The sequence below is a fragment of the Heterodontus francisci genome, chromosome 5 (genome assembly GCF_036365525.1).
Source record: "Heterodontus francisci isolate sHetFra1 chromosome 5, sHetFra1.hap1, whole genome shotgun sequence".
Lineage (NCBI taxonomy): Eukaryota > Metazoa > Chordata > Chondrichthyes > Heterodontiformes > Heterodontidae > Heterodontus > Heterodontus francisci.
Genome location: NC_090375.1, coordinates 187,828,666 through 187,848,250, shown reverse-complemented (window position 1 = coordinate 187,848,250; position 19,585 = coordinate 187,828,666). Strand labels below are relative to the sequence as shown.

At 40.1% G+C, this 19,585-nt stretch overlaps 2 protein-coding genes across 3 annotated transcripts in view; one reads left to right on the top strand and one right to left on the bottom strand.

Moving 5' to 3' along the window:
- The window catches only part of atp9b (ATPase phospholipid transporting 9B), a 349,558-nt gene that overhangs the window by 88,646 nt on the left and 241,327 nt on the right, over positions 1-19,585 (top strand). For both annotated transcript variants that reach the window (XM_068032475.1, XM_068032474.1), the window contains exons 4-7: positions 1,868-1,981; positions 5,448-5,556; positions 8,760-8,818; positions 14,567-14,618. In XM_068032475.1, the coding sequence (XP_067888576.1) occupies positions 1,868-1,981; positions 5,448-5,556; positions 8,760-8,818; positions 14,567-14,618 (334 nt within the window). The remainder of the gene's footprint in view (positions 1-1,867; positions 1,982-5,447; positions 5,557-8,759; positions 8,819-14,566; positions 14,619-19,585) is intronic.
- Positions 7,064-19,585, bottom strand: part of LOC137370188 (uncharacterized) — a 120,376-nt gene continuing 107,854 nt past the window's right edge. Inside the window, exon 6 of the transcript XR_010975100.1 lies at positions 7,064-7,128. The gene's annotated coding sequence lies outside the window, so the exon portion shown is untranslated. The remainder of the gene's footprint in view (positions 7,129-19,585) is intronic.

Below are 19,585 nucleotides of genomic sequence, written 5' to 3'. Positions count from 1 at the left end.
TCAGTGTAAATTAGGGAACATGCAGGAGCCTATGAGGCTTGTTAACATCCATTATAACTGCGCTAGTGTGCTGTTGAGCAATAGTTAGGCTGATGTGGGCTCAGAAAAGCGTAATCATTTAGCATTTATGGAAACATTTTCCTAAATGACAAAGTTCAAGAATGGTTTCAGCAGCCCAGTAATGCTTAGTTTTTGTGGGTCCAGACTCTGGATTGACAACTTTCAAAATTCAATTAAGTGAATGGCTCTCCTGTGTTGCATACACAGGATGCCTCTTAAAATAGTCATTTGAATGGATCTAATTTTGAAAGGTCATCGACCTGAAACATTGGGCCGGAACCTGCTGGAAAAATAATGGTGTGTTAATGATGTATGCTGTTAATGTGCAAATCAGACAGGTTCATGGGATTAATGTATATACTATGAGTTGTGCATGTCCAGAACTTACTGGTCAGTTTACGTCGCTTCACACCAACAACATCTCTCCTTTACCCGCCTCGTTTTTTTTTTGAAGAACTTGCTGAATTTGTGCATTAATTTCCCATTAAAGTGGCCACAGAAGTTATGTCTGGTAATTAACGGCAAAATACCTTGTGAATGACGTGATAATTGGTAATGCAATGCCAATCAATCTCTCTGGCCCAGAACTGGAGCAATTTGTACTGTTGTGTTTCATTCCTTCAAATGCAAATTGCTGTTGGAAATTTTTAAAATCTAAACATTTTTTTCTTTTCTGTCTCCTTTATTCTTCCCCCTCTTTCCCCCCCCTCCCCAGTCTCCTCTTCCCCCCCACAATCTCTCCTTTTCCCCCCCCCCCACTCCTCCGCACCCTGTTCAATGTTTCGTGCTACCTTTATTTCTGATATGTTGTTCCTGCTGTTCACTGTAGCCCCAGATGCCCTGTTGTCCTAGCTGTTATCAGCTTGCATTGCAACAAGTTAGAGCACAAAGATTTTTTCAGCTGAAGGGTGCTGAAAAATGTCACGTCTGGCCCATTTACTCTGGTTCTATTTCCACTGATGTTGCCTGACCTGTTGTTTGCTCCCAACATTTTCGGTTTTATTTTAGTTTAGTTTTTTTTTAGTTTGAGATACAGCACTGAAACAGGCCCTTCGTCCCACCGAGTCTGTGCCGACCATCAACCACCCATTTATACTAAATCCTACATTAATCCCATATTCCCTACCACATCCCCACCTTCTCTCAATTCTCCTACCACCTACCTACACTAGGGGCAATTAACAATGACCAATTTACCTATCATCCTGCAAGTCTTTGGCTGTGGGAGGAAACCAGAGCACCTGGTGGAAACCCATACAATCACAGGGAGAACTTGCAAATTCTGCACAGGCAGTATCCAGAACCAAACCCGGGTCACTGGAGCTGTGAGGCTGCAGTGCTAACCACTGCGCTGCTGTGCCGCCGCTCTGATTCTTCAGAGACTAGAGACTAATTTGTACTAATCCTACACTAATTCCATATTCCTACCACATCCCCACCTGTCCCTATATTTCCCTACCACCTACCTATACTAGGGGCAATTGCTAATGGCCAATTTACCTATCAACCTGCAAGTCTTTGGCGTGTGGGAGGAAACCGGAGCACCTGGAGGAAACCCACGCAGACACAGGGAGAACTTGCAAACTCCACACAGGCAGTACCCGGAATTGAACCCGGGTCGCTGGAGCTATGAGGCTGCGGTGTTAACCACTGCGCCGCCCGAACAATCGCAATATTTTGTTTCTATTGACCTTTTTTACCTAAGCACTTCCTTTAAGAATGCATTTATAATGCTACTTGCTCTGAGATACAACCGGTTTTAAAGATGAGTAAAATTGCCAGTCTAATTGTCAATGTTATTTTTCAGGTATTATATCAACAATTCAAGTTTTTCTTGAATCTTTATTTTCTGGTGGTGTCATGTTCACAGTTTGTACCATCATTGAAGATAGGCTATCTGTACACATACTGGGCTCCCCTAGTAAGTAAAATATATTGCTTTTTATGTTTTTCATGTGCAAAGTTTAAAAGCTTTATGGGCTTTATTTTTTAATTGTCAAGCATTTCTGAAATAACTAACTTGAGGGAAGCAGAAAAATTAGCCTCAATTGCTGATGCATGTGACTGTTAAGCTTGTTTTTCCTCATGCCTCTTGACTGTCTTGGGACATTTTCTGTGTTAAATGTGCAAGATGTTTGCATTTTAGAGTGGTCAGTGAATCATATGGGTGTAATTAGGGATGCAGCCCGTTGTCAGACTGCAGGCTGTGATCATGGTCACATCCATATGCCTGTCTTGGGCCTCTAAAGGTAACTTAATACAATAAACTTTACTTTTCAACAATTAAAGGTATTCGGTGCATTTATTAAAAACATTTTTGGATCATCTTTAAACAGCTTGAGAATTACTTAAAGTGGAATTGGAAGTTTGTGAAGGGTCATAATTACTGTAAATGGTAATTCATTTTTGAGGGAATTGGTTGGTTATGGAAATTTGACTTGAATATCTGGGCTGTTGTGGCTTCTGCTGGTGAAGAAACTGAAAAATATTTTTAAGTTTGCACTGGTCATAAAATATATTCTACAAGGGAGCTTAAACCTGTCTAGATTCAAATGCTTCTACAATTTACAATTATACCATTGAACAACCTTCGGTAAAATAGACGTGTCAAGGTACAGAAGGTCAGTAGTAATCAAATATCCTGTTTGCACTCAAGATCAAATTCAGTTCGGATCTCATTGATTCAGGCGCAATTCGATCTCCCTAGTATTTAAAGTATACCTTTGCCCTGAATTAGAATGTGTTCAATAATATCAAATCTAGCTGCAGTGCTAAGTAGTGCTGGAAGTCAAACACACTACAATCAAGAAGTACTTTGTTTTAACATTTAAAAAAAAAAAGTCTTTTCAAATACCTTTTTGTTGGTTGTCATACAATTATTAATGTCGGTTCATTTGGTTATCCTTTCCACAAAGCTCTACGTTTTTATAATTGCATCTTAAATGTGGGTTGGGAGAGGTGGTATAGGAAACTAGCAATGCACAGTAGTCAGTAAATGTCTTTGTGTGAGATGTAGCTAAACATCAATTCTAAATTAATAGTATCCTATCATAGGGTAATAGTTTGATAGTTCGTGTAATGCATCCAGAGTGGTTTAGAAAAGAAAACAACTTAAACATGTTTTTCATATTTCATAGTCTTGTGCTATATTTATCAAATACTCTTTTTAAAAAAAAAGCCATCTAAATATTATGATCAATTATTGTACTGATTCGGGATAAAGCGGCAGGAAAAATCAATCAAAATTTGACCTTTTTCTGTAGATGACGTTGAAAGGAGAAAATAAAATGTCCCATCAGATCTGCTGCTTTCATAGACCACCTGCAATCTAACTGATCTAAATGTACGGCATACATATCCTTGAACTCAAACAAGACTCCATAAATTAATTCACATAGCCGCTTTGAAACAGACAGCATCGCTTCCTCCCTGAGCCAAACTATCTATGAACCATTGTGTTGAAAGAACCATTTGATTGGGCTGTAGTCATTTCAAAAACCTTCAACCCTTTTCCAAACCAGATACTTAACAAATGCTTTTACAAAGAAATTAGTTTGTCTCTGCCGCGCCTGCTTTTGCTGGAAGATTATTCCATATGCCCACTAATCGAAGTTCATTCTCTTTTGAACATTGACTTCAATAACTTCAGAGCATGACTGGCCTTTTTAAAAAAAAAAAAAAATTTTTTTATTTTTTTAACCATGTACCTGCTTTTCATGTAGTCAGAGCTGCTTATTATTCTGCTATTAACACTCTCTGGACTAATGCTTTGTCTTTCACCACAATGATTAACATGGTCTTTGCCTTTGTCCCAAGACAGCTTTGTTATTTAAGCTCTCCTGCCCTCTGCCCTATCAAACACCTTCCCCTTTGTTCTCTTCCCCCACCCCTCTCCCCTTCACTTGTTTAAAACCTAATTCTTTTCTAACCGTTGCCAGTTCTGATGAAAATTCGCAGACCCGAAACGTTAACTCTGTTTCTCTCTCCACAGATGCAGCCAGGCCTGCTGAGTATTTCCAGCACATTTTTGTTTTTATTTCAGATTTCCAGCATCGGCAGTATTGTGCTTTTACATTTACTTCTCATAAGTAGCCTGCTTAGGGAAGGTGTCTCCTTGCAAAGAGGGTATCTGTCAACTGTCTGGCCATATGGATTGCTAACTGTCTGACCCCTAATGCCATCTGCTGCAGCCTGGAATGAGCCTGTGGCATAGAAGTTGAGAGTCAGTTACCTGTCCAGCAACAGACATTGCTGATTGTGCCTGAGTGTTTGGTTCAAATTCCAGCTGCAACAGGTGACCCAGGGTCATTACTACCTGCATGCTGCAGCAAAGTCTCTGCAAGCACTGCTCCTCTGTCATGTTCAAGTGTAACCTTCAGTTCTGGAAGATACTCAACCTTTGCTCTCATTTTGTTTGTTCTCTGACCTGCTATTCCTCTAGTGCAGCAGCCTTAATGGCAATCCCAGCAACAACCTCATTTTTCCCAGCTCTGCTACAGTCAGAGTAGCTGAACAGTGCAGCTGCAGCCAAAAGTCAGTTCTCCAACAACTTTGTAGTTTTACCTGAGTTTGGGAAGTTTTTGAAAGAGCCAAAAAAATGACTCCAAATATTTCAGAAACTCACTTTACTGGAGATAAGGATCCCTTTTTAAACATCACTGCCGCAGACTGCTTCCTGAGTGTTCCTGTCCTATTTTGCTGGTGGGCTTGAGAATGATTGAATTGAGTGCTGCCAGGCACCAGTTTCCCAAAAATAACAATGCAAATATGGGGCCACTATCAAAATATTTTAGTGAGCCCAGCTTTCATTCCAGGCAGCCGCCGAAGATGCCTTAGGGCCATTTTAATTAATATGGCAGCTGCCGCATTCCACGTGCATTTCCTTTGCGTGATGGTCCACCACTAAATTAGCATGTTGAACACCCATTCAGTGCACAAAAACTAGTCAAAACAATTAATTTCTACCCTTAGATGTGTTCCTGAGAGACAGAAGAATTTGTGCATGAAACAGTGGAGGAGTAGGATACCAGCTAAATTCAAATCAATGTATGTCAGTTAATGAACTATTTTGCCAGAGGAGAATCAAAATTGAATTTGATCTTGCTCGTGCAAGTCCCGTTAAAATCTTACAATGTTTGCTTTTGCATTGAAATAAAGGGTTTATCTTTCTATTTTTATTTCAAGTACTGGTTTATAGTTATTTTACTCTTCCTTTTGGTGAAGTTAGAATGATGACTTGAACAACAGCAAAAATTAGCAAGTAATGGTCATTTTTGGATTTAAATCCTTTAATTGTGCTGTCACTAAAATCTGTTGCTAATGTATATTTCAGGTATTCATAACTTTATTTCCTTCACAATTACTGATAAATTTCTTTTCTTTTCTAGGGTTTTGTTATGGCGGTGACAATAGTCCGGGAGGCATTAGATGAGTTCCGTCGCTATCAGCGAGATGAGGAGATGAATTCACAACTTTATAGCAAGCTTACCATACGAGGTTAGAATTGCTTCCTCAGCAATACAGCGCTAATACCCAGTTGGTGGATTTAGTTAGTAGTTCTAGTTTTGGAAAAGGAAATTATCAGAAATTTGAACAAGTTCAGTTAACAATTGTCCAGGTTTTGAGTGTTGGTCACTTACTTTTTTTAACGTGTGAACATTTAAGATATTTCCCTTCTCTCTCATATTAATAGAATTAGAACGTGTGCACAGACACACAAAACTGAGTAACAGTTAATGCTGGCAGATAGTTGTCAAATTCTTGAGATTTAAAGCCATAACAGTGAGTAGTTGGTAAAATGACAGTTAAAATTAAACTTCAGAATAAAGTCAGAATTGTCGTAAATGTGTCAAGTTTCCCAGATATTTCCAAATGGCACTCAGTACTGTTTATTATAGTTTACACTAGAATAAGTTGTCCAGAATGGCGTTAGTTCACTTCTCATGCTGGTTATACTCTATTTGGTGAAAGTGAGCTTTGGGCTGCAGTAAATGTTGACTCTTGAGAGATGGGTCAAGGGCATTGAGCCATTGTAACCTGTTTGTTTACATATAAATGCCATCCATTTATAAATTAAGATATATTTAGATACATTAAAAGGGGGGTTGGGTTGTTAAAGTGAACGTTCATTATTTTTAAATGACTCTCCAGAACCATTTCCATTGTTTAAGCCATCAGTGTGGGGTTGAAAAGTTTCTATCTAGTGGGTGATGTACCATGGCTTCATAAGAAAGCCATTAGTGCAAAGGTTTTCTTCTTTGAATGGTAGTCTGGGCGCCACAGCCATGTTCAGTGACCTGATGCTGCTGGACTCTGTGATCAGCAGCATGCTTACTTGTACAGTAGTACTCCTAGTTTTTTGGGATCGTGCTAAAGATGCATTATAGTCTGAGCTGCTGACTGGCTGAAAAATTATTTTAAAATGCTGAGCTCTTTGCCTATGAAAGGCAAGTCATGCTGCAGCTGTACAGAACCTTAGTTAGGCCACACTTGGAATATTGCGTACAATTCTGGTCGCCACACTACCAGAAGGATGTGGAGGTTTTGGAGAGGGTACAGAAGAGGTTTACCGGGATGTTGCCTGGTCTGGAGGGTATTAGCTATGAGGAGAGATTGGATAAACTCTGATTGTTTTCACTGGAACGACGGAGGTGGAGGGGCGACGTGATAGAGGTTTGCAAAGTTGTGAGTGGCATGGACAGAGTGGATAGTCAGAAGCTTTTTCCCAGGGTGGAAGAGTCAGTTACTAGGGGACATAGGTTTAAGGTGCGAGGGGCAAAGTTTAGAGTGGATGTGCGAGGCAAGTTTTTTTTGCACAGAGGGTGGTGAGTGCCTGGAACTTGCTGCCGGGGGAGGTGGTGGAAGCAGGTACGATAGCGACGTTTAAGAGGCATCTTGACAAATACATGAATAGGATGGGAATAGAGGGATACGGTCCCCGGAAGTGCAGAAGGTTTCAGTTTAGACAGGCATCGAGATTGGCGCAGGCTTGGAGGGCTGAATGGCCTGTTCCTGTGCTGTACTGTTCTTTGTTCTTCTTTGAAAGCCCAATTCCTGTCTTCAAAATGCCTGGGGGAACAAAAATATTTTTAGGGATAAAAATTAGGAAAAATAAAATGGGAATAAAAACAGAAAGTGCTGAAAATACTGAGCCGTTCTGGCAGCATTTGTGGAGAGAGAAGCTTCTGCTCCACAGATGCTGCCAGACCTGCTGAGTAGCTCCAGCACTTTCTGTTTTGATTTCATATTTCCAGCATCCGCAGTATTTTGCTTTTTAAAAAAAAAATGAAACCGGATTAGGTTATAAATTTTCAAAGATTGTTTTTAAAAAGGTGGAAAGCGATTGGTAAACAGGAAAGAATGGGAGAAAATAGCAATGAAAGGGCAAGCAGATTTTTTGATTACATTTCAAAATTTTGTTAACTTCGGGGTGAATATGATGCAACTGTTCTGAATGTCTAATTAGTTTTCCTGCATTGTTGTTTTAGGATCATGGTGTGCTAGCTATATAATAAAAAGAACTGGGTGGTTCAGGGAGACAGAAGCTTTACTGCACCCCTCTGTAGTCTAAGGCTTAAAGACTTGTGTATTTAAAACAAGAGAATTGAGTTTATTCTCACCGAGCCATTTGCAGTTTTAAAATTCTGCGGTGAAATCTGAATTGCAGAGGAGTAGTATGAAATCTGTAACAAGGAATGGAAAGTAATAGTTTCAGTGGGAATTACTTCCTGACTTCCATAAGTGGGTATTAAATGGTTATATCTGATATGACCTAAGGAACAAGAGTTTTATCCCTGCAATTTCCCATTAGTTTCCTGTGGCCTTGTGCCCAGTATTATAATTGAAGTTAGGCCTACAGGATTAGATGCAAGGTTTCGTAAATTGAAAAAAAACCTTGGGAAAATATTTTATTAAAATGACTACAAAACAATAAAGCAATATGAATTTCTATTCACAATCTGTTCCTTGGTTGTGTATATTTCTGTGACGCTTACACACAGCTGAAGTAATGAGGTAACAAAATAAATCATTAGTGACTAACTCTTCAGCAATTGAATGAACAAGATTTGGTATAGTTAATGCAAATAATGTGGCTGGAGCTTATGAATATACATAGGTATTTTCAGCACTATTGTGAACTGACCAGATTGGCTACTATTAATTATTAAATGACCTAGGCACTTGGTCTTTAATATAAAGTATTAAGATTTGGTACAGATTTTGCATAATTTTAAGTAATATATAATAGGCTAAATTATTCACTTTGGGGAAAAAGATATATTCTGAAAGCATACGTAATCCCCCCCCCCCCCCCCCCCAATACCATTTAGAACTTGATGCATGATGTTGGCAGTCCCAGTTTCACCCCTGCACCTGTCCCCAAGAAACAAAACAAGATGAAAATAATTAATTTAGGTGTGGTTACATTGCTGTCTTGAGACAATCCATGGACCTAATTGTGAACACCAACTCTTGTTCTGCATTTGAAATAAGCATGCAATCCTTTTTTACGTTACTGTTTGCTTTCAGCATAGTTCTGACAAAATTCGGATCAGAATGTTTTAGGAGCAGAACCACACGCTTACTGATATTCAAACCAAAAGAAGGCAACCTGGCTTTGAGTGAGAAGTATAGTTTTCTGTTGCTTCAACAAATGAGTCTACTGATGGCGTAATAATTAACAATTCATTTTTTTTTAGGTAAAGTGCAGGTGAGGAGCTCAGACATCCAAGTGGGAGATCTTATTATAGTGGAGAAGGTTTGTGTTTATTTACTGCTGTGACTCACATATCAAGAACAGATTGCTACTTCTATTTCGCTAAAACCACAATGTACTTCCAACACCACTGCTGATTGGAAAATGCCTAGAAATATGACACTTTGGCAAATGATCTTACAATGTATCAAACTTCATTGAGAAAGTGCCCATATCGATCTTGATTAATACCCAAAAGAAAAAAGAAATTGACTTATTTATGTTATGCACTTTTTATGTATAACTGCATTAATATAATTTTATCAAAGTCCATGGATAATTGCATCTGTATTGAATCTACTACAGAGCTGATGGATGGGAAAGGAATTACTACGTTCAATAATACTTAAAGTCTTGTGTGTGTGTGTGTGTTGTTTCCCGCCTGTTGTCTGGACTTGTTGAACTGTTGACATCCCCAGTCAATTTGTTCAGTGACTAGGAGATATTTCTGTAATGAGTGTATACTTCATAAAATAATTTGGTATGTAAGATGTGGTTTGCTGATCACAATGGAAATCTAACTTCACTTGCCTAATGTGTGGGAAATACAAGCAACAGCAGTAGTAAAGATAGAGAAATGTAAGACTGAATAAGGACAAGTGAGCAAACAGGAGGAGGATGTTAAAAATGTGGAATGAGAAAATGAGGAAAATATGAGAGATTTAAAGTAAAAACTGAGTGCCGTACATGCAATAGAATATCTATCATAAGGTCCAGCATATTATGCACCATTGCCATAGAATGGTGTGGCATGGGTTTTGTTTTCCACAGTCTTGAGTTTGCCCTCTGTCGTATGCTGTTTTCTGTTGAAAACTTTAGTGCCTCTTCAACCACTGCTGTCATGATAGCTGTTTCTTTAAACTATTCTTCTTTGGTTCCTTCTAAATGGCAAATGCTATGTTCTGTGCTTTCCTCTTTTCTTTAGCACCAGTGAATTTATATTTGCACTCATTGCAGAGTCTCCTCCTCTAGATCGTGCAGTTAGCATGGATACAGTGCCTTTAATGTAGGAAAACTGACCAAGGTATTTAACAGAAGCTTTATCAGATAAAAATGAGCACTGAGCAAAAGACATAGTCAAAGAGGTGGGTTTTAAGGTGAGTCTTAAAAGGCAGGAAGGTTTAACGTGAGATTTGTAGATCTTGGGGCCTAGGAAGGCTTCAGCAGGACTTCAAGATTGCAGCTCTTAACCTACCTGGGATTTTGCATGCTCCTGCAATCCTCAGGCTTTTAAAACTAATCCTGGTGTCCGAATAACTTGGATTTACTTACCCTTCTCCTAGTCTTTTCAACCTTGGTGTATGCCCTGTATTGTGAACCATCGTAATCTCCACAGATTAAGAGGGAAAATTATATGGGTGAGGTGATTCAGTCCATTTCTCTGCACCCATTACTGTAGTTGCTAGTTTAAGCTGACATTGCTGATGTGGGGTCTACCAACTACTAATTGAGTTAACAAATACAGAATACCAGACCATTTATTGTAGCTCAATTGTAAAAGAATTTTTGAAAATAAGTAAATTCTTTTTCAAGAAGTTTGTACTTTTAAATAATTTGTTTACCTGTTTAATCTACACAGTATTTACAATGCTTAAAGTAGAATCGTTTATGTATAAATATTGTGTTTACATATTTGGAAACAGATGATGAAGAATCTTTTTCCACTGTAGAAGCCTCATCTGTAGCCAGTATTCTCTCGCCTTCTATCTTCTGACAGCACAGGCACATGGTTTTTACTCACTTCTTTCACTTGTTGATGATCCATTGCAAGCTTGTTCACATGATACCAGTAACCCGAGAACCGTTTGCTGGATATTGGTCAACCTTATAGGCAATTTATGATCCTGTTCAGAGTGGAATGGGTTATATTGGGCAAATAATCAGTTTCCGAAGAATATAGCCTGGGCAACCTTAATTGCTGGAAGCGTGTACGATGAATTGATAGACTTGGAAAACAACACAGTTCAGTGAAAGCCTGTCCTGCATTACCATATAAGTTGAGATCCAATGTAATACTATTGCTTTTTGCACACTCGTGCATGCAGAGCAAGCACTGAAGGTGAATATGACTGGCATAGCTTTTTTTTCAACTTTTTTCTGATTTCCTCTAAATGTTTGAGTTTTATTTTCTTTTAACCCTGATTTTGTCAGACTCAAAATAATCCCCCAAAAAGTCTCAGGAAATGCTTCCAAATGCAAAACTCTACTTGATTTCTACTGGTTTGAAACTCCTTGGAATCAAGGTTTTTTGGCAGTTGTGGATCTTTTTCAGGTGAAAGATGTAGCTTTTTCACTTATGTTATCACTAGCATCAAGAATCCTAGGGAAAATATAGCAGAACCAGCTGCAGAGTAAAGATTACTTTACTCGACTTTGTGTTCATTCCTCCAGCTCTGAGTAACCCAATTTAAAGTCACTGAGCATGACTTTTAAAAGAAACTATACTGAGCCATGCAGTAGTTCCATTAGTGTACACTCGTCAGTTTTTTAATAACTTGTTTTGTACCAAAAATATTTAATTTAACAGTGCTTGCGTGTCTAAGAAAATGAGTACAATTTGAAGAGCCTTCTCTGATCAGCACAGTTGACGGCATCTCGCAATGCCGGCCATTTTGGACTGGGTAGGGGGGGAGAGACGGGGAGGCATGTGGGACCTGGTTGTGCGAATTGAATCTGAAACCAGTCTAAAAGATTGATGAAAAGACAAATTAGTTGGTTTGGGGCTTAATTCACGTTCGTTTAAAATTCCTCCTTTTGTGCTGTTCCTGCCATGCCGCCCAGATTGCATTGGTTACTGATGTAAATATCTGTCCCCAATCATTATCACTGCAGTTTGTTGGACCTTGCTGAGCGCAATTTGACTGTCATGTTTCCCAATATTACACCAGTAATAGCACTTCAAAAGTATTTAATAGACTGTGAAGTTAAGGCCTGCTTAGGTTGGGAAAACGAACCCGACCCGAACCTGATCAATCCACAGAGGACCCATGCCCGAGCCAGCCCGTGTCCTTCCGATTTCGCCCCGAGCCCGACCCAATCCAACCCGACCATCTCTTTACTTAACTTCCGACTGGGAAACTCTGAAGCTGCAGCGCATGCGTGATGACATCATAGTGATGGCAGACTCAGTTTCGTCCCGGACACTCAGCTCAGTTAAGTTTAAAAAATTTTTTTTAATACTTACCAGCAGAGCACTTACTGTGTGTGTCCAGCCCGACCCGACCCGAGTCCGAAAGCCAGACCCGGAAGAGGGACCCGACCCAAACCTGACACATGGGTCCCATCAGGTTTGGGTCAGGTAGCAGGCCTTTACTGTGAAGCACTTTAGGATGTCCTGAGAACAGGAAAATACACATTCTTTCCTTTCCCTCTCTCTTTCTTAATTTTCAGTAATGGAGAAGACAGAGGGAGAAATGATTGGAAATTACTGTATTCTCAGGAATTCCATATGTGTAATTTTATAATGCTTCATATAAATTGTATTAACTGTGTATAATCCTTAAAATTTCAACACAATCACCTAATAGTTTCGCTAGTTATAGCAACCACCCCAATTATAAACTATCTGTTTGAATTTTGAAATAAGCTAGCCAGCTTGCAATACCCTGAATTTCATTATTCTGAAATGGAGTGATTCTTCTGCCCACCAAAAGAACGAGAATTTCTGGAGCCATCAATATGACACCTTCGTGTCATCGAGTGGCTGGCAGATCTGATGAACTAGATGAGTAACTGTGCTTATGACAGATGTTTGTCACAATTGTGTGTATTTTGGTCCCACAGCTGCTAGGAACTGGGTTGCTCAGAGCTTTTTCACAAAGGACCTAGCAGCAAGTGGAGACAAAGCTGTCATTCATTCAGTCAACCTGAACAGGATTTAAGCCCAGGCACCTGAAAGAGACAATGGCCAGAATTTTACGCCCACCCAAAGAGCAGGTTGGTGGCGTAAAATGGAGTGGGAGGCTCAGGCAGCCCTTCCCGACCTGCTCCCACGTCCACCGCCATTTTACGGTGGCGGCGAAAACCCACCCGCCCCAGGCCAATCAAGGCTCTTAAGTGTCCAGTTAATGGCCACTTAAGGGCCTCTGCCCGTCGCTGTGGATTTTATGTGGATTTTACCCTTGACCGGTTGGGTGGGCCAGGACTGAGAAAAACCGCCTGACAAAAGCAGGCAGCTTTCTGACGGCCTGGGGTTGTGGTGGGGTGGGTTGGTGGGGGGGTCCATCCTGATCAAGCACCCTCTGTCTGCTGGATTTCTGCCCTCGATGCCCCAACCACCCCAAACGACCACCCCTGGCGAGGCCCCAAAAACCTACCTTCTCCCAGTGGCGCTGCTGGGACTAAGAGCTGCCGGCCCGCTGATTGGCCGGCAGCTCCGTTAGGTGGGATTGCTTGCCTCAATGAGGTGGAAGCCCCGCTTCAGACCAGTCAACGGCCTGGGGACCGTAAAATGCGGTCCAGATCCCCAGGCCATGTGGAGGTGGGATCGCCACAGACTTTTCAGTCAGTGGACGGCTCCCATCTGATGAAAGTAAAATTTCGGCCAATGTGCTGATCCAGCGCGTTATCCTAACTTGCAGTCCTTTGATAGAGAAATTTAGGTGAAAAATCAAGGCCACAGTCCATGCCAGAACATGTCGTCGTAATTAGGTAAACCTGCAAGAATAGAATATCTGAAGTAATACTAAATTGCATTAGTTTTGAAAAAAACTAGTGTAAAGCAACATTGACACAATGAGAAGCCAGGCACCCTTCTGTACCGTTTAGTATGCAATTAAAATGCATTAACATCTGTACACATTCAGTGTGGGGAAATAAAACACCCCAAGGTGAGCCCAAAGAGGCTTAGGATCTCTGTTATCGGGGTACGGTTGGAGTCCAACAAATCATTCTTAAAATATTTAATGTTCTGAGTAAAACTTCAGGTTTAGAAATGTTCTGAACAATCTGTTCAGAGTACATAACGTTCCTGTTTTCCATATTGGGTATTATGTTAGGAGGAATAAGGAGACAACTTGGATAATTCTAAATGCGGTTGAGGTGCAGAAGGATCTGTGGTACGGATTCACATTAAAAGTAGCAATGCAGGCTAACAAAATGTAACAAAGAATGGGTTCATTTCTAGAGGAATAAAATTCAAAAACAGAGAAATTGTTGAACTTGCATAAAACCTTGGTTAGACCACACTTCGAATACTGTGTATTGTTCTGGACTCCATATTATAAAAAGGACATAGAAGCACTGATATTGTAACAAAAAAAGATTTACAAGGCTGATACCAGAACTGAGGGTATAATTATTAAAGAATAAATAAGCTTGGGCTCTTTTCTCTGGAAAAGAGAAAACGGATAGAGATCTTTAAAATAATGAAAGGATTCAGTAGGGTAGACATCAAGATGTTTCCACTGAGGGAGTCCAAAACTAGGGGCCATAAGTATAAGCTGGTCACTAATAAATCCAGTACGTAATGTGAGAATGTGGAAATTGCTGCGACATGAAGCAATTTAGGTGCATAGCATAGATACGTGTAAGTGGAAGCTAGATAGGTATAGAGGGGGAAAGGAATAGAAGATGAAATAAGATGGGAGGAGGCTTGTGTGGGTCCAGTGGGCCAAATGGCCTGTTTGTATGCTGTAAATTCTATGTCAAAGAAAGTACAGTAATTCCATCTTCACTAGATTTGATTTGAGTTGGCAGGCAAGTTGGGGCCTCAACTATTTATCCTTATTTCTGTTTAATCCTGTGTTTCAGAACCAGCGCATTCCTGCTGACATGATCTTTTTGCGAACATCAGAAAAAAGTGGTAAGCAATCTTTCTTCTCTGCTTTGCAGTGCTTGTTAGAAAAACAAGCTGAGAGTAACGCTTTATACCTTGACTAACAGATCGTTGTACTTTTTTTTTAGATACGCAAATAAACGATCAAAACAGTGAAACATAACCGTTAAATGCCAACATGGTAATACCAACATATATGTTGAATATTGCCTCCACAAAGTGTTTTTTGCCAAAAATGCTGTAACTTCTGAGTAAATATTCTGATTGGATTTGAGTTTCATTTTTGAAGTATATTGTGTATTAGTCAGCAGTGCTGAATATTTTTCATAAAGTACAGTGCAACCAAAATTTATTTACGATTCCCGAAATGAGATGGGACTTTTAATTTACACATAATATTGGTAGGTAATTAATCAACAGTTAAAAGACTTATTGTATCACTATCAAATAGAGTAAGTATCTTTGAAATGACTTGCGACATTTTGTGCAATGGCTCAATCATAACCGCAGAATTATTTGAGGTGTGTTGTCATTGTTTTAGTATCAGTATGACATAGTAGCATAATTGACTGGCAAATGTGATGACCTGGATACATAACTGGGTTTATAACTGAGGTGTTTGCCATCGAGTTCACTTTGTCTGAACTTTGCCATGGTTAGCTATAGCCTCTCTTTACATCTTTTTCTGGAATGTTTTGCCATTTACACCAAAATAAAAGCTGGATGGAACCGCAGTGTGAATATAATTTCCTTTTAAAAATGTTTTGAAAGTTGTCACCGAGTTTAGTCCTAGTTTCAATCTGGATGGAGTGTAATGCCCAGAAATAATGCTGAAATGTTTTTTTTATTTTGTGTTCTGTCAAATGCTGCAGTTTTCTGGTTGTGTAGACGATAAAGGGAATACATCATTGTAGAATGATTCATCCTATTGAAGACCATTGGTGCTTTTGTAAGAATAAAAACAGGAAATGTTGGATATACACAGCAGGTCAGGCAGCATCTGTGGAGAGAGAAATGATAAAGTTTCAGGTCAATGACCTTTCATCACAACTAGATAAAGTTAGATATTTTATTGACCTGAAACATTAACACTGTTTTGCTCTCCACAGATGCTCGCCTGACCTTCTGAATATTTCCAGCATTTTCTGTTTGTTTTTCAGATTTACCAGCATCTGCAGTGTTCACTGAATCTCAGAATTGTTACAGTGCAGAATGAGGCCATTCGGCCCATCTTGTCCGCACTGTCTCTCCGAAAGAGCAATTCACTCAGTTGCATTCCTCTACCTTCTCCCCTTAACCCTGCACATTCTTCATTTTCGTATAACTGTCTAGTTCCCTTTTGAATGCTTCAGTTGAACCTGCCTCCACCACACACTCGGGCAGTGCATCCCGGACCTTAACCACTCTCTGCGTGAAAAAGTTTTTCCTCATGTCACTTTTGCTTCTCTTACCAAATACTTTGAATCTGTGCCCTCTTGTTCTCGTTCCCACTCGTGAAAGGATCAGTTTAATTGAAGGCCGATAAATCCCCAGGGCCTGATAATCTACATCCCAGAGTACTTAAGGAAGTGGCCCTAGAAATAGTAGATGCATTGCTGGTCATTTTTCAAAATTCTATAGACTCTGGAACAGTTCCAACAGATTGGAGGGTAGCTAATGTAACCCCACTATTTAAAAAAGGAGGTAGAGAGAAAACAGGGAATTAAAGACCGGTTAGCCTGACATCAGTAGTGGGGAAAATGCTACAGTCCATTATAAAAGATATAACAGCAGCGCACTTGGAAAACAATGACAGGATCGGACAAAGTCAACATGGATTTACGAAAGGGAAATCATGCTTTACAAATCTACTGGATTTTGAAGCACATGGGATTTGGGGGTAAGGTACTGACATGGATCGAGAACTGGTTGGCAGACAGGAAACAGAGTAGGAAAAAATGGGTCTTTTTCCGAGTGGCAGGCAGTGACTAGTGGGGTACCGCAGGGATCCGTGCTCGGACCCCAGCTATTCACTATATCTTAATGATATAGATGAGGGCATTAAATGTAACATTTCCAAGTTTGCAGACAACACAAAACTGGGTGGGAGTGTGAGCTGTGAGGAGGATGCAGAAGTTCCAGTGATTTGGACATGTTGAGTGAGTGGGCAAATACATGACAGATGCAGTCTAATGTGGATAAATGTGAGGTTATCCACTTTGGCGGCATAAACAGAAAGGCAGATTATTATCTGAATGGCGATAGATTGGGAAAGGGGGAGGTGCAGCGAGACCTGGGTGTCCTTGTGCACCAGTCACTGAAAGTAAGCATGCAGGTGCAGCAGGCAGTTAAGAAGGCAAATGGTATGTTGGCCATCATAGCAAGAGGATTTGAGTACAGGAGCAAGGAATTCTTGCTGCAATTATACAAGGTTTTGGTGAGACCAGATCTGGTGTATTGTGTGCAGTTTTGGTCTCCTTATTTGAGGAAAGATGTTCTTACTATGGAGGGAGTGCAGTGAAGGTTCACCAGACTGATTCTTGGGATGGCAGGACTGACATATGAAGAGAGATTGGATTGATTAGGCTTGTATTTGCTAGGGTTTAGAAGAATGAGGGGATCTCATAGAAACCTACAGAATTCGAATAGGACTGGACAGACTAGGTGCAGGAATGATGTTCTCGATGGTGGGTGAGTCCAGGACCGGGGGTCACAGTCTAAGGTTAAGGGGTAAGCCATTTAGGACTGTGATGAGAGATTTCTTCACCCAGTGTGGTGAACCTGTAGAATTCTCTACCACGGAAAGCAGTTGAGGCCAAATCATTAAATATATTCAAGAAAGAGTTAAATATAGTTCTTAAGGCTAATAGGATCAAGGGATGCGGGGAGCAAGCGGGAACAGGTTACTGAGTTTGGATGATCAGCCATGATCGTATTGAATGGCGGAGCAGGCTCAAAAGGCCAAATGGCCTACTGCTATTTTTCTGTTTCTATGTTTCTCTCTATCTACTCTGCCCAGACCCCTCATGATTTTGTATGGCTCTATGAAATCACCTCTCTGCTTTCTCTGCTCCAAGGAAAACAATCCTAACTTCTCCAATCTATCTTCATAACTGAAGTTTCTCATCCCTGGAACCCCCCTCATGAATCTTTTCTGCACTCTCCAAAGTCCTCACATCTTTTCTGAAGTGTGGCACCCAGACTGGATTCAATACTCCATCTGACTCTGAACTAGTCTTATACAAGGTCAACATAACTTCCTTGCTCTTGTACTCTATGCCCCTATTAATAAAGCCCAAGATACTGTATGCTTTATTAGCCGCTCTCCCAACCTGTCCTGCCACCTTTAATGACTTATGGACATATGCAGCCAGGTCCCTCTGTTCCTGCACCCCCTTTAGTTTTGCACCCTTTATTCTATATTGTCTCTCCATATTCTTCCTACCAAAATGAATCACTTCACATTTCTCTGCATTGAACTTCATCTGCCACCTGTCTGCCCATTCTACCAACTTGTCTATGTCCTTTTGGAGTTCTTCACTATCCTCCTCACAGTTCACAGTGCGTCCAAGTTTTGTATCATCTGCAAACTTTGAAATTGTGCCCTGTACATCAAGGTCTCAGTCATTAATATATATCAGGAAAAGCAAGGGTCCCAACACTGACTCCTGCGGAGCTCTGCTACAAGCCTTCCGCCAGCCAGAAAAACTGCTTTTATATTCGTGCCTTTGGAGGTCCTGGCTGCTGTTGGTCATTATCAGTAGTTAGGAAATGCATGCTAAGAGTCTTGAGAAGCTAATGCAAGTAACCTTTTTGGTGATTCTGAAGTGTTTAAAGCCTATCATTTGTCACATATGATAATTAGCATGAGTGATTTGTGTTTTCCTTGTTTTTGTATAGAAATAAGTTTATTTCTTGGCTTCGGCCACCAGCACTGGCATTTTGACTGCATTAGGGTGCAATGGCACTGAATTTTATCCTGAAGGGCTTAGTGAAGGAAAAGATTGAGCAATTTTAGCCTTGAAACATAAAGACTCATTCCTAAATGTTGACATGGCTATCAAATCTAGTTTGGCTATTCAGCTGTTGGTGGAAAGGTTTGAGGGTGATAACATTGCAATTAGTTTGTCAAATGTTATGCTTTGGATCTCTTTTATTTTGCATTATTTCATGATCATTCATGAACTGAATTCAGCTCCAGATTTGCTACTGTAGAACACTCTGTTGATACCAACATTGCAGGAATTTAATCATGTTTGACAGCATCCAGAGAAATTGACACCTTGTTTACATGGCTGTTGGACAAACCTGCTCTTGAATTTGTGTTGTGGACTCGGATTTCAATGTAGTTGCCCTTTTACATTGTGATCTCAACAGGGCCACTCTGCTACTGGTCTGGAACTTAAATGCATGCTTAAATGGATATACATTCATATAAATACTGCAGCAAGATTGAAGGAAAGAAATATGCATCCCGTTTATGTGCATTAGGTTTGCTCTGTTATAAATCACACGTCTGGCAGAGGTTTATTAAAAGAAATAGACTTGCATTTTTATAGTGCCTTTCACAACCTCAGGATGTCCCAAAGTGCTTTACAGCCAACAAAGTACTTAACGTAGGAAACGTGGTAGCCTATTTGTACACAACAGTAGTATAATGACCAGATAATCTGTTTTAGTGATGTTGCTTGAGGGATAAATGTTGATCAGAACCATAATGGTGGGATTCATTTGGATTGCAAAATTCAGCCAGTACTGCACAGTTCAGCTTGTATATACTGACTGGTGCATTTAACAGGTTTGGTATATTCAGGCATCCAACAGATGAATGCACATCACATTTTTTTTTTCCACGATCATTTGAATGGTAGAAGTATCTGGCCTTTAGGAACTCTTCCAACTCTGTGACTGGAACATGTATCTAGGATATTCAGTAATGTGATGCAGGTGCTTGTGACATAATTTGTGCCTTATTTTAATTTGCACACCATAACTTGGCATTCTCCTAATAGCTT